This window comes from Atractosteus spatula, chromosome 6, assembly GCF_055471065.1.
Source record: "Atractosteus spatula isolate fAtrSpa1 chromosome 6, fAtrSpa1.hap1, whole genome shotgun sequence".
NCBI lineage: Eukaryota > Metazoa > Chordata > Actinopteri > Semionotiformes > Lepisosteidae > Atractosteus > Atractosteus spatula.
Genome location: NC_142711.1, coordinates 40,713,756 through 40,729,030, shown reverse-complemented (window position 1 = coordinate 40,729,030; position 15,275 = coordinate 40,713,756). Strand labels below are relative to the sequence as shown.

At 38.9% G+C, this 15,275-nt stretch overlaps 1 protein-coding gene across 1 annotated transcript in view; it reads left to right on the top strand.

The window, feature by feature from the left end:
• LOC148832882 (MAM and LDL-receptor class A domain-containing protein 2) overlaps positions 1-15,275 on the top strand; it is an 89,190-nt gene that overhangs the window by 51,060 nt on the left and 22,855 nt on the right. Inside the window, exon 40 of the mRNA XM_088918157.1 lies at positions 892-1,035. Within this exon, the coding sequence (XP_088774283.1) occupies positions 892-1,035 (144 nt within the window). The remainder of the gene's footprint in view (positions 1-891; positions 1,036-15,275) is intronic.

Sequence of the window (15,275 nt, the reverse complement as noted above, 5' to 3'; positions counted from 1 at the left end):
GAACAAGCCTAATTTTTATGCATGTGTGCCCCCATACAGGAAATCAGCTCTTTAATCTTTCTTAGATCTCTGATTGTTAACTATCATGTTAATATTATGAAGCTCCCTTATTATTTTTCATATGGTGTACTATCCCAGTTAATCAGTTATTCTCAAACTTTTTTCTGTGCCATAAAAAGTAGCACAGATATACTAGGACCAGCAGCAGTGTCCTATTTTTATGTAGTTTTATTTTTTTAAATAAGTGCTGTTCCAATTAGTTGTTTTCAAGCACAATTAGCTGCTAAAAGCTTTCAGGAGGAGTAAAACATTTCTTTAGGGTAATTGTGATATGCAGTGATTAAGGTCTGGTTTAAATAAAGCTTTTACTGACAAGCTCATTCTGAATATCAAAACCCTTGATTTTGAGTTTTTGTAGAAAACCACAGTGCAATCCCACTGCTGAAGCTTGTTTTGGGATTGACGTGTGGGTCTAATATTGGATCTAATTTGCAACTGAATCTGAGATTACTTTGTAGTGAACACAAAAATTATGTGATTCTCTTATATTGGGTTTGCTTTGAGTTTCTTTTATTTGTAATGAAAAACTGTAATTTAGTTAATACTTTAAGTCAAATATTGGAATGTAGAAGTACCACAGGATAATTGCTGAGGGCAAGCAACACCTTTATCTAATTGATCGCATGCAGCATACATATATTTTACAGATACTTTTCTGTTCATGTCTCCTACACTTAAACATACAAATAAATTGTCACGGCAATTTTAATAAATTGATCAATTTATATTTGCTATAATGTTAGCAGTAAGGATGAGCTTTTTTAATCCTCTTCTCACACCTTTGGCTTTTGTTTTTGTGAAATTCTTATTGATGCCTCTTCTTTTTTGCAGCCTTGCCTCCCTTTAACTGTTCTTTTGAGGCTGACATGTGTGGCTGGATTCAGGGGGGTGCTGATGACTTTGATTGGGAGAGGAGATCTGGGCCGACAGTCACTCATAACACAGGACCAATGGGGGATCACACCACAGGCACAGGTCAGACTTTACCCATTTAAACTGAAGGAAGGAGCTGAAGAAGTCAGCTTAAGCCACTAGTATGGTCGTGATAAGATTTGATCACAGTAAGGAAATGTTGTAGCATTGTTGTGCCATCATGTCTAAAAATAGACGAATGACTCATGAGTAAAAGAAACACAGAGCAAAACGAATAATATACAGCAATTTAAAAATGACCAAACTCCTCAATAAACAGAAACATGTTTGATTTAGACTCAATCAGAATGGGAAGGAGTTTTATCACCTTTCACAACATGTTACATATTTGCTGTCAATTCCTCTAGAGCTCAGAAGGTTCTTTTCTGTACTAATAGGCAGAGCCCATTGTTAGAAACTGTTTCTGATATCATGATTCACAGTTTCTGGTTATGGCAGTGACCTACAGTAATCCTATTCCCAAACTGTATTGTATGAAAGAATTCATCTTCCCCAGTCCTTCATCTGGGGAACCCAGTATCTCCTGTTTTTTTTTCTTACAAATGAACTTTAATTTGTTCAATTGAACTCTTAACTTGAGCTAATAATTGGATCAATTATTTCAGCTCTTGAAAACATTTCAAGCTTAGTGATGAATTTTATACACACTTGAAATCACCAATGATGTGATATTTGAAAAACCCATTAGAAGTTCAAATTAACAAATTATTGAATCACTCAACTTAAATACCATCTGAAGCAGAACCCACAAGATACCAAGCTCTAGGATTGGAAAGTTCTGATGTGTATTATTTTTTGGAAAGTGAAAGACTAGTCTGGTCGGTCTATATACAGTAATATGTGTCCCACATGAGGGACCACAGATATTTTATATCTTATATTTTTTGTATGTTATATCTTGTGTTGAAAGAAAGAATGTTTTGCCCAGCAAATGTAAAGGGACTCTTTGTTCAGATTTGTTCAGAAAGCTAAGCCTAGGCATGTAGTGTGTTGGAGAGCAGTATGAGCAGAGCTTATCTATTCCAGGTACAGTCATAATAACAAATGTAATTAATTAAAACAGGAAGAAGGTAGTTATCAAATAAACATAAAATGTATTGTGTTTGTAGGTTTCCAAGACAAATTGTACCTGAATTACAGTAATACTATAAGATAGCACTTTGTGGACAGAAAAATAAATGACCTGACTCAAATAATGGTTTGTTTATACCGGCAGGGAGAGAACTGTAGCCATAACACTCACACTGATTCCCACTTATATTACTAGAATTAAATGATTATAATATAAATGAAAGGTGTAGTGATTCTCCCTAGTTCCACCCTTTACTGCACCAAACTTTTTTTTTTCCAAGGTTTGAGTGGTTTCACATTTCGGGTAATGCACAAGACAGTTGTTTTGAAAATGGAAATTGACTTCTTAGTCAAACACATCCCCAGGAATTTGTGCTGTCAATTCCAAGAAGATTAATTAGAAATTTGAGAAGCAGATTCTCTATATCCCTCTTTTTTAAGGCACCGCATCATTTTGAACAGCAGGTGGCTGTTACTGTTTCCTTCTGTGGCAGAATAATGAGTTCATTTTCATGCTTGGAGGATGAGAGGACTATAGCACAATGGTGCCTTGCTTGCTTGTTGCTTCCCAGATGTGATTATTTTCTTTAGGGGATTTTTTTTTACTGTTGGCGCCTACCACAGCTAGAGAATGCAGTTAGAAAAAAATAATTTACAGATATTGTGGTTAATTCATACAGTACAAATGTGACAAGAAACAGATGTCATTGAAAGAGGGATAAGGATGACGATGAAATTAGAAATCGTATTTACAATATGAAAGGAAGGAATAGTGATTTAGGGGATATTGACGGACCAGTAGATGGCACTCTCCCCTCTGGAACAGAATTTAAAGTCCCAATGTAGTGATTGTTGACTGATTTTTTTTTTTACTTCTCCACCTGATCTGCTGTATAGTGGGGCTGCTGGTGCATACAAAGACAGGTACTGCACTACAGTGGTAAATGAAGAAAATGAAGGGGGGTTGCCTCCTGTATGAACTTTTAAGCTCTATGTTCAAAGAAATCACCTTATCTTTTGATATGATATATGGGTTTCAGAGGAGTAGAAGAGGACATAAGGGTGAGGAGGGATCAGTTAACCAGTGAGAGCTTCAGACTGGTTAAGGTGATGAAAAAAATTCCAGGACGTAGAATAACCGTTCGTTATTGTGTAGGGACTTTATGATAATGAATGTCACAAAGGATATGTTTGTTACATTTGTCAGTTATTTAGACACATGTTACTGTGCTAATGATTTGCTAATAATTTACTAATAGTTTCCATAGGCCATAGTAAGTACAAACTTACCTATGGCCATTACATTTGTCTAATGTGGTACAGCCTTTACTGTCTTTGTGATTGAGGCCTCTGAGAATGCTACCATACTCCACTATGTTCCTCAACGCTGCCAGCACACCAACTAACTGGCATTTTTATGTGTTCTATCTCTAATCTTATACAATTTTTGGTACCCAATCTCGGATTCTAGCTCTTACTCATCTATTGTATCTCCTTAAAAGGACTGGGCAGTTATCTTCTTTCCACTGGTTTTCCTTATCTCTTCTTCCGCTCACACACAACTCGTGGTTTCATTATATACTCTTATATCTCCCAGTCACCTCATGCTATCTGTACACCAGGCATTGGAGTTTTGATTTACTCCTAGGTGCTTTCTTGCTATCTTCATGAATCGCGATTTCATTAATCACCAAATCTTTCGTTCATCACTTGGTTAATCCCCTGGCCGATCCTGTTTAGTCATGGGTGCCTCTCTAACACAAATACTTGTGTCCCTAACTGAGCAGCAGCCACGTTTGCCATAATCTTTCTCTTATACCCTAACTCTTACTCTTTGAGACATCCCATCTGTCTGTACTGTAGATGTTAAGGCATGAGGAGTACTTAAGACTTAGCCTGTTCCATTTAGATCAGTCATAGAAAGAAAGTACGCTTGCTAACACCTCCAATCAGCACCTCCACATCTTTAGTTTGCAGGCCAACCCTGTTCCATTACCATGCAACCAGGCTGTAAAGAACATGTAACTCCCGGCAGAACAGTCTAAGATGTTCTTACCATTGTAAGAAGATCTTCCCCAAGACTTTCTAGGACTCTGAGTTTCACATGCCTATGAGCCAGTCCAATCCATCATTAAGAAGAGCTCTCCACCGGAGCTCCTACTAAGTCCTTCTAGGCTAGAGTCTACATACAAACTGAAACCATTTTCCTCAAGTCTTATAAACCTCTTAATTCACCAGGAGGCAAGAGGACTGCATAAATCCATGCAGAGAGTATCCCAACAGCTCACTTTCCCTCAGGTGGAATCTCACTCCCTCCAAGAGCCAATGGTTCATATAGACCATCTGTGCCTTATTCTGCAGCTTTTCCCAACGAACAGGTGGTCAGCTTGGCCATACCTTCAGGCCTGGGTTTTGAGCCATAATGTTAGCTTTCTCACAAAGCCACCTCTTAGTATATCACAAGGCAATTTAGCTGTAAGATAAATATTAAGCTCTTGTTCCAATGAAGTGTTTAATATGGAAGGTGAATGGCATTCTGATGAGAAGATTATAGTGTAAACTTTGAAAATCATGCACCTATTGTCAGGATTATTTCATGAATGAACTGTGAAACAAGGGCTGTTTAGGACTTAAAAAAATACTGTATAAATTGCGATCTTAATCAATTTCTCGATTGCTGAACATCGTCATTGTCTATGACATTTTATAATTTTCTCTTGTGTCATATGGTAAAAAAAAATTACCAGTATCTCTGTGGCAGATACCGCGTTATGACAGTATTCCCCTGCTACTTTCATCTGGGCAAGAAAATCCCCATCTCTATACAAGATATTGAAAAACAAAAAATGATACATTAAGCATTCTTACACTGACCTAATATGGCTGAATATTTTGAACAATAGGTGTAGAATCTTCAACTTAATAACCCAAATAAAGAAAAAAAAGTATCTGATAAAGAGGATATATGTGTAGGAGAATTACTAGGCTTGGGGGCAGTAGATAAGCTGCTTGGAATTGATCGGTATGATGCATTCTGTGGCTCATTCTGAGGAAGGTCTGCAATTCATGTTTTTTTCAAGTTATTGAAGTTATCACAAAACACAGAATTGTCTTAGACCACAACTCTGCTCAAAGCCTCTTAAATGCCAGTTTAAAACAGTGTTGTTTAATTTCCTGATTGTTATGACAGCTGGTGTCACTCGGCTAGCGGTTGCCATGGGAAGGCGTCACATTCTCATGAGGGCTTACAGTTTTCCAGGGCTTGCTGCACAAAGTGATTTGCCTTAATTAACACTTAACCAATTCATTATTAAACTTCTCTTTTTCTATTTAATGCCGAGGCGCTGCTTCAATGGCACTTCATCGTTATTTATTTCCCCCTGTCCTGTCTGCACTACTGCTTTCTGATCTCCAGTTCATCGGGCAGATGCCTCAGCAACTTTTCCAGGTGGTCATCTGTCCCTGGAATGCTAAGCCCATTTTGCACCCCTTTCCTTGGTTCTCGACACCAGGATTCTGCTCCAAAGTCAAATACCTGTTCTCCATTGGGACTCAGCAACAGGATTTCACTCCATGACTGAGATACTAGAATGTCCTCCTTTCTTCTGGGAGCTCGGCACCAGATTCTGTTCGGAAGTCGAGGCTGCCCAATTCCTGCCGACAGGCTGATCCACCAGCTTTCTGACCACCCTCGCTTCTCTCTGCTGAAGCAGATTGCTCTGACCCCAATCCAGGACTTCACTTCACTCTGGACTGCAGCGCTCTGTTCCAGTTTATCTTGTCTCCAGTTCAGGAATTCTTGTCACTCTGCACTGCCATGCTCTATTCCAATTTTCCTTGTCTCCAGTATTGGACTTCACTTTGATCTGCACTGCAGCTCCTGTATCTGACTGTACTGTGGCTCCTGGACTTGGCCCTGAGCCCTGAACTCTTTTCTGCTGACCTCCTTCTCCTGCTGTTCCATCCCACCTTCTGGAGGCAGCTTCCATCATCCAGGACCCCAGGGCTCTCCCTATGCAGGCTCTGATGCCCGGAGAGGATAACACCGTGAGTCTGAGCTCCCCAAGGATTCCTAGTTCTCGGGCTCTGACTAGAACTGCTCCCTTCAGCTCAGCTGACTCTGGGGTCTGAGCATTGAGAGGGTACTGAGGAGGGGTCCATTGCCTCTTGTCTGTTGCAGATGTCTCCCCCAACTGGTCCAGAGGGCGCCTGGGTTTCTGATTCCGTTCACACCCGCTAGTGTCACGGTCAAAGAGTTGAGCCTCAGAGACTGAGTTGATAGCGCATGCCCGGCCTGGTCTCAGAGGAGACCCCCAATAAGGGTGTGTATCTTGAATCACCAGCTCCTGGGTCCTATGACTGGGGCACTGAGTAGGGGTTTCCTGCCTCCCTGGTTTCAGTGAGACCCTCCTCTTAGTTACGGCTACAGGGCAAAGCACAGCTGTGCTCCGAGGAAACTCCTTTCCTTTTCCTGTCCAGTGCTTGCCGGGCTTGCCGGCCTGCATTGCTGGCTACTTAGAGGGCTGTCTCCCTGTACCGTGCAGCCCCCTTCCTTCTAGGGGCTTGGTGGTTAGTTCTTTTCTTGCTTGCCGGCTAGGGTTATTCTTGTTTCACCTGCCATTTCTGTTTTAGTTTTCTGTTGTCCATTGCTGATCGGTCTGGGCTGATTTAGCCCCACTGGCCAGTAATCAATTATTCTGTTATCACCTTTGCCGTTTTTGGAGTTCTCGAGCCCTCAATCAGTCGGTCTCCTGCTCTTGGGTTCTGACTAATCACCACTTGCGCAGGTGTAACCGGCTGTATTGTTACACTGATTGATCATAATTGAACTGAGAGAATTTTATTAATCCTGATTCTGGACAGTCGGTGCCATGGCATTACAGTCGTCTCTGAAATCTTCCTGAAACCTTGGGAAGGTCAAAAATTAAAATGTTATATATTATATTTTGCAGCAGCTACTATTTTGGAATTTTCACACATTTTCAGAATTGGATTATGATTTTCTTTTTGTTGATACTATTTGTAGATTTCATTGAATGACAAAATATGAAGCTTAATTTATTTTTTACATTGGCGTACTGTACCTTGAACATGTTTTGTATAGCTTCAGCATGGGGTTAATTTTGACAGGCTTTATTAATTTCCCTTTTTCCATTCTGAGATGCATAGACCTTAATAGTGTGCCCCCAAAAAGTAGGCTTGAAGGACCTATAGTGCTAGTATTTGCTACCAGTAAATAGTCAATACTATTTTTTAGAGCTTGTAATTGCTACAGTTCAATATGGATATGGAGCCATCTGCAACAGACTGTATTCCTCACACTAGTGTGATGGCAGCAGATGGTGTAATTTGTGCAGTGTGGAATTTGGCTAAATTTCTCATAATTATATTTATTTCAAGGTTTTTGCTTTGTTAAGGATGAACTGTTTAATGATCAAGGGTATTGTGTCTTTATTTAAAATGTCTGTCTGGGTTTAACAGAGTTTAACTATTTTCATTAGGGGAAAATGTGTCAATTAGTTGATCTTTCTGTTAAGAGAGAATAGCCAGAATAGACAGGTCACAGTGTGGGAGTTCACACCACAGATTTAAAGAGCAACACTGATTAAATCAGAAAACAGCCAGGAGCATATCAGATGGTACATGTTCTTTTAATATTATAACATGTTTAATAACATTCAGGTTAAGATTTAGTTAGGGCATTTTGATTGTGCAATGTACATAACTGCCGCTGCCGTTACAATTTCAAATAATTAATATGGTATTTTTTTCATAACCATCAAGGATCAGTTATAACAAATTTACTCTCATTATCATTGTTGATATCAGAGCGTAACAAACATATTATTTGTGGGTCTTTGTGGCCTAATATAATAGAACATAAAACAGATAATTGCACAAAATGTCTTGTTTCATTTTAACTAGTCTAGAAAAAAAATGGTAATAGTGACAACTTACATGAGACAATTCTTTAAAGAAAACAAACAAGAAAGTTCAAATCTTCAACTTTCACACAGGCCTTTTCCTTCTGACCATTTATGCCAGACAGGTCAAATGTCATGTATGCTTAAAATAAATCAGTAAAACCTGCACGTTAAACCTTCTAGTAATCCCTAACATTTTATGAATGTTAAAACTGGTATAAACTTCAAAAAGGTTTGCTCAGAATTCTGTAACCTTTGTCCTGGAAAGCCATTGGGAGTTATTAACAAAATCTGTTATCTGTTTCCACGTTAGCAAAAGCTGTTACTGTCTCATTTTGCCTCTTCCCAATTCATAATTCAAACTTTAATGGCACTGAATTGCATTTTTATCACATACATCACATCATTTTATCAACATTATTTGAATGTATACAGTATATGTTGCTTACCAAATAATTGTAGTTTATAATAAAGAAGTAATCTTTCATTTCTGTTGACAACATACAATAGGTAGAAGCCAACTTAACTAAGCTATAGCCCAAAACATTAAATGTCCCAAAAATTGGTTCCAGTACTTGTTTGTTGCTTTTTAAATGTCTCACAGTATAGTTAAGGTTATATTCAGGAGAAAGGGGATTAATAGAATAATTAAGATTGATTTTGTCAACCCATAGCTTTAAACTAAAAATGTGGATTTACTGTATTTCTAATAACACATCTTAACACAAAACAAAACCTTGTACTGAGCAGGCAAACTTTAAACAATTTTAAACCTCTCAGTAAACAGGGGAACATAAGACAAAGCCTTGCAGTGTTGTGCGGTTAATGGCCTAGTCTTATGTTATATAAAGTTGAATGATTTTATATGAGATTCTCATGGTCAACTCAGCAGATCAGTTGCAGGGCGAGCAAGTATTTACACAGTAAATTTACACAGTATTTACACAGTGACCAGCTGTCACTCCCACGTGCCACTCATCCACAGTGACGAACATGACAAAGATAAGGTATGCTATATTTACTGGTTCTTTCCACAACTTCATATTTATGGAATTTTATACAAAAGTTTGGGAAGAGGCTAAACCCTAATCTTGCCAACTTCTGTCTCCATACATATTAATATTTGTATCTGGGGCGGAGCGCTGGCTCTATGGCTAAGGATCTGCGCCTGTGGCTGGAAGGTTGCCGGTTCAAATCCTGCAGCTGGCAGAGGAATCCTACTCCTTTGGGCTCCTGAGCAAGGCCCTTAACCCCAACTGCTCCAGGGGTGCTGTACAATGGCAGACCCTGTGCTCTGACCCCAGGCTCTCTCCGTGTCTGTGTGTCTCATGGAGAGCAAGCTGGGGTATGCGAAAAGACAATTCCTAATGCAAGAAATTGTAAAGGGTTAATGAAGTGATATTATTATTATTATTATTATTATTATTATTTGAGCTTATCCACTTGCCTGCTTCATTTTGAGGACAGAGAAGAAACTCACGAGAGACAGATCTTATCATGCAACTCTCATTGGCTGTCTTTTAATTCCAACTACTTGGAGGAACTCAAACCTAAGCACACCAGCCAACTCAATAGGACACAAACTCCAGCCTGAATAAGAAACTGAATTTATATCAGAAATCAATGCACCCTAGAAATCATTCATACTCAGCTTCACACTCCTCTAAGCAATTTCTTTGTCACTGAAACCTACAGTCTTCATCTGGGTCCCACAAAGACTTTGCCTCCTGCTCTCATCTTTCCTAGCCCACCATCCAACTTGCAAGTCTCCCAGCAGTCGGTCACTCCAGCCTCTGCCTGTTCCTAGCCTAGTCACACGAGTCTGTTCTGAACTCTTTCAGCAGTTAAATCTATCTTCAGTCCTGAATCTATTTTCCCCAACCAGGCACACCAGTTTGGCCTTTTGACACACCATGGAAATTGCCCTCCTTGCCAGAATTGTCCTCCCTTCTCCCTCAGTGTGTTTTGATGATCCATCACAGAACCCCAGTGCAACTGTAGGACCACCCTTCATCCTGCCTCTATGCCCATTCTTCATTTTCCTTCACTACTTTTTGCATCTTCCTATGTCTTTGCCTTCCATTGTCCAGGTATTTCAGATGTCCTGCAGGAGCCGTTGAACAACTGCTGCCAGCTCTACTCTCCCCTATGGGCTCCCAGCATCAATCTGGGCTCCCTTTTTATAGCCATCTTTGCTTCCCTGCACTGAGGTCTGTGCTCTTTCATGTGTCTTGTTGTAGCCCTGGCATCAAATGAAAAAAGTTCACCTCCACATGGTGCAGTGTCAGCTCTCTGTTTTCCAAGCATCATCAGAGCATCATACGATGATATGAACTCCCCACTCTGACCTGTTGGATTGAAAATATTACTATACCTTTCATATGAACTTTCATGTCATATGGACATGTCATGTTTGATCTGCAAGCAGTATCGTTGTCCATCCATTCATTCTCTAATGACTTCATCCAATTCAGGATCGCAAAGGATCTGCAGCCTATCACAGCAAGGCAGGATACTCTCTGGATGGAACACCAGTCCATCATCCGGCACACACACAGACATGAACACATTCACGAGGGCCAATTTTCCTCCAAGCCAATAAACCTACCAGTACAGTATGTTTTAGGACTATAGGTGAAGACTGGAACACCCAGAGGAAACCCTCATGAACACAGAGACATTCAAACTCCACACCGATAGCACCCAATGCCCAGAATTGAACCCAAGGCCCCAGCGTTGTGAGGCAGCAATGCTATGTGGCCACCATGCTGCCCACAACGTTGTTCATTTTCTATTTTAAACATGAACTGATCAGTAACAAAGATGACTCCACATATAGGAGTGAGGTGGAGCAGCTTACAACAAGATGGTGCCTTGACAACAATCTGGTCCTGAGTGTCAACATGACAAAATAATTCACTTTGGGCTTCAGGAGACCCAGTGGGAGTCCTGCCTGAATTGGCATAAAGAGCACAAAAATGGAAACTGTCAGCTGCTCCAGGTCCCTCAGTCTGCAGATATCCAGTGACTTGGCTTGGTGTCACAACACTGTAGCCAATCTGAAAAAGGCACAACAGTGCCTCCATTTTCTGCGGTGCCCAAAGAAATGCGATAAAGGGAATCAATTACTCATGAACTTTTACTGCAGCACCACAGAAGGTGTCCTCACTATTGGCATCATTGTATGGTACGGCAGTGCTACCATACATGACAAAGATGCATTACAAAGGGTTGTGGCAACAACACAGAGGATTATAGGATGTGATTTACCATCAAAGAGATTCACTCCATCCACTGTCGCAATAAAGCCCAATCCATCATTCAGAATCCCAACCATCCCAGTCACAAACTGTTCTCCTTACTGCACTCTGGCAAATAGTACTGCTCTATTAAAGCATGGACCACTAGGCTTAAGAACAGCTTTGACCCTATGGTGTATCCTTAACAGTTAACTACGCAATTCTTGAGAATTCAACTCATCTCTGTACTCTGCACTTTTTACTTGGCTACCACGTGTTTATTATGCTGTTTGTGTATTGTCTGTACATACAGAATAATCACTTTTTATTATTTACTGTTTTTTTATGTACTGTCTACTTTGTTTGGTGTTGTTTGTTGTACTGTGCATGTCCTGAGAGAACAGAGCAAAAAAAGCATCCCAATGTTAATATATCAAATGAACTCCTCATTCTCTATCTATCCCTATCTACTTACTGTACAGTATGTGACAAGCCGTTGGACATGTCAGATCTATCACTAGTTCCTACAGTCCATGGTCAATCTTTCTTCCTCCTGTGGATAGCACACGAAAATCTGCCCTCTGGTCTTCAGTCGGCAGACATCCCACGATTGACACAGGAAACCTCTGCTTCCTGCTTTTTTATACAGTCACCTGATCAATTGACTGCAATCAGGGCTTTGCTCTCACACTCATCGGAATTATGTGGTCCCATTCCCTTCTTCTGGGGGGCTCCGGTAGTCAGGTTGTCATTCTGTAAAGTCTCCTCAATCAGGCAAGTTATCCAAATAAGGCAAATATTTCAAGTTGTACATTCACTCCATCTTATTGAGGGATAACACTGCTGAAAACAACGTTAAATTTCTGAGTAGAGTGGAGAATTTCAGCTTTCTTGGTCTTTCTGCCATATTAATTTGTATTCCTTGAGCAGTATCACAGTCCACTTTGCGATGTCCAAGTCACTGATTTCTGTACAGCATGGTAGGTAGAGTTCTATATGCAGTGTGAAGCATTATTTGTTTTAAAATAAATATTTGGTGTCAGACTAAAGCAGACAGTTGGAGTATTGTGGGGTAAAAGAAAGGACCCAAGATGAAAGACTTTGCTTTGTATTAAAGCTGTCTTGCAGCTGCTTATTTCAAGTTGTGAGCTCATGCACAATATAGATTTAATTATCACATCCTGCACAGTCCAATTTTTTTTCTAAGCAGAAAGCCTATTGCAAAACAAGAAGTTATCGTTACGTGATAAGTTTGGAATTTGTGAGTGGCTAGTGGAGCAAGGTTTTAATTTAATCTGGCACAGGGATGGAAACATCAGCCAAACAATACATGACTTTCGGAGGTTATTAATAAATTAAAAATAACTATTGCTGGTGCAAAAAAAAACAACAACCAGACAAATCCATATTGTTAATACAGTACCTCTGCAATGCACAAAGGTTATCTATACTGATGGATATTTCTCAGTTTTCTTATAGAAGGTTTTCAGGTGAATCCAACTAATTACCAAGTATTTTATGTGTGTAACTTTCAGATGGGTATTTCGTTATGTGTTACTCATGTGGGGACAGACTTTGGATCAGAAATTGTTTAGAATAGTGTGACAATAAGAAGAAGGTCTTAACAGTTCTGGAAGCTTCTGTATTACAGCAAAATAGATGATTGCATCTCAGTTGGTTCTGAGCATTCAAAGAATGAGTCTGTAAGAAGCCTTATTGCAAAGCATAGCTCATGCTTATATACTGTATATAGCAATGTACAGGGAAGAAAGGATAATCTTTCTTAAACTTAACAGAAAGAAATACTTTTTCTTTCAGAAAAAAAGTTTAAATGAAAAGAAAAAGAGGATGAATTGCATTATTGATTCATGGTCTCCTGGTCTGAATAGTGTGATGTGATTTCTCTGACCTGAGTAGAGACCATCCGAGATCTAATTGCATGTTGCTTCAATAATAAAAAATTGCTTATTTTTCCCAGAGCCAGAGCTTTCATTTTTGATGGTATGTTATGTAATTTCTTAGGACTGGCTCTAAATCTTCAGCTCTCAGATAGGCTTTGTTACAGCAGCACTAGGTAGCAGAATTAAATGGAATGAAGTTTAGATGAAACATTTGTTTGCTATTTTCTCTCATTCACCAAAGCTGTGTTAAGGTGCAGGTAACAAAAAGAAGAATGACAGGGAAATCATTGGTTTTGTCTCTCATGTGCCTCCAATTGAGCTTGCACAGTTAGTTCATTGTAGGATCTGGTGAAATGCTTAGATTAAAAACTGTAAGAGTTACTATAGCATATTGCTATTTGGTGTTGCATAATGCTAGAGTAAATTATATGACACAGTCTTTTCTAGCATTGTATAAAAGAACATGCTTTGGTATTTGCAAACACTACTTAAAGGAACAGTGTGTATTTTGTCTCTGATGAAAACATTAAAATCTCAACATTACGATGTGTGGTTTGTTCTTGTGAATTTTTTTAACACATTTGCTGCTCTGCTTACTAGTGTAACAATCTAACCCCCTTTGGCATTGTGCAATAACAGGGATTTGAATCACCACCTTATTCAGAATTCTACTCACAGTCTTCTTCACGTCTGCTGTGCTTCAGTCTGAAATGAGCAGACCTGGGCTACTCTTAGCTTTGGGGTAATTTAATTCTTTTGCAGTGTGTTTATATAGTCTACAGTGATAAAAAGAACAAAAATGAAACTAATTACAGTGCTTGTGTGGAAGAGAGGTTAATTGCATTTGGCCTACAGTTTTCAACAAGGTTTGGAAAAGGCTTAGGGTGTACTGAGTTTATGACTCCCTCAGATAATTCTTATGTAAAAATAGTTTTAATTAAAAAAACTTTAATTAAAATTTGGAAAGCAACATATTTTCAGTAAATTTTAAGTTGCTGTTTTAATTTATGCTTTACCTTACTTCCATCATATTATGGTGCAACTTAGAAAATATATTTGAATATATATAATTATATATACAGTATATAGATGTGAGTATGAATAAATTTACTCACATACAGAATGCAACGCTATGTATTAAAAATAACCTACACTGATAAAATGGGAGATGAAAATATCAAAGAGTTCTTCACTTAAAATGATCAGATTATTAACTGAAAGACTTCTATTCCTCTAAAAGATTTTGCGTTTCTTAGCCAAACAAAATACTTTGATATGATTGAAGAAACAGCTGATCCAACGATGGATGGGAATGACAATATCAGTGAGCGTCGTGTACACATTTATTGCACTGAAAAATATATCTTTAGATAGATTGTGTTTCCCAGTTCATGATGTAACAAACATAAAAATGCTCCTTTCTTTTAACACAGCATTAGTTTAAGATGTGTACAATTAGAATGACCTGTTCACAGCCTTTTAGATCCTATAAATAAAAGCAGCCTTTCTTTGTGTTGTTAAAACAGCATGATGTGTGTGCCGCCGATCCTTGCCTGAGCTGTAGTTCTTTTAGAAATTATATACACTTGTGCCCTGGTATCCGAACCTAATTCGTTCCTGAAAATCTGTTCGGAAGGCTGGAAGTCATAAATCAAAAATAAAAATTCCATTATTTCTTATGGGGAAAATTCCACCCCATTTCAAACCAAAGACAAGTTCAGTCAAAAACCTCCCTAAGCATATAATGCCATACAGACCATTATATCAAGCATAGTGAACAATGTACTTTTACTCAAATAAACCAACTATAGCTGTAAAATAATTAATGATATCATATTTACATTTTTCATTGTTTTGTAATAGATCACTATCCAAGCAATCGGCTAAAAAGATGTGTATACTGTTGTTGACTATTACGCTAAATAATCTTTTTCTCTTCCTTAAGACCCCATAATGAACAGCAACTACAAAAAAACACTTTGAAAACGAGAGTACAAGCTTTTGTTGTGATCGTAAAAACAAAGGACCGGTGCCTCATGGCTTCTTTTACCACAATGCCTTGCGCACGCACAGAAACAAACAGATGTTTGGTGGCACTGAATTCAAATGGTCGTAGAAGGTGCTCGGCCAAAATCGGTCACTTTCAA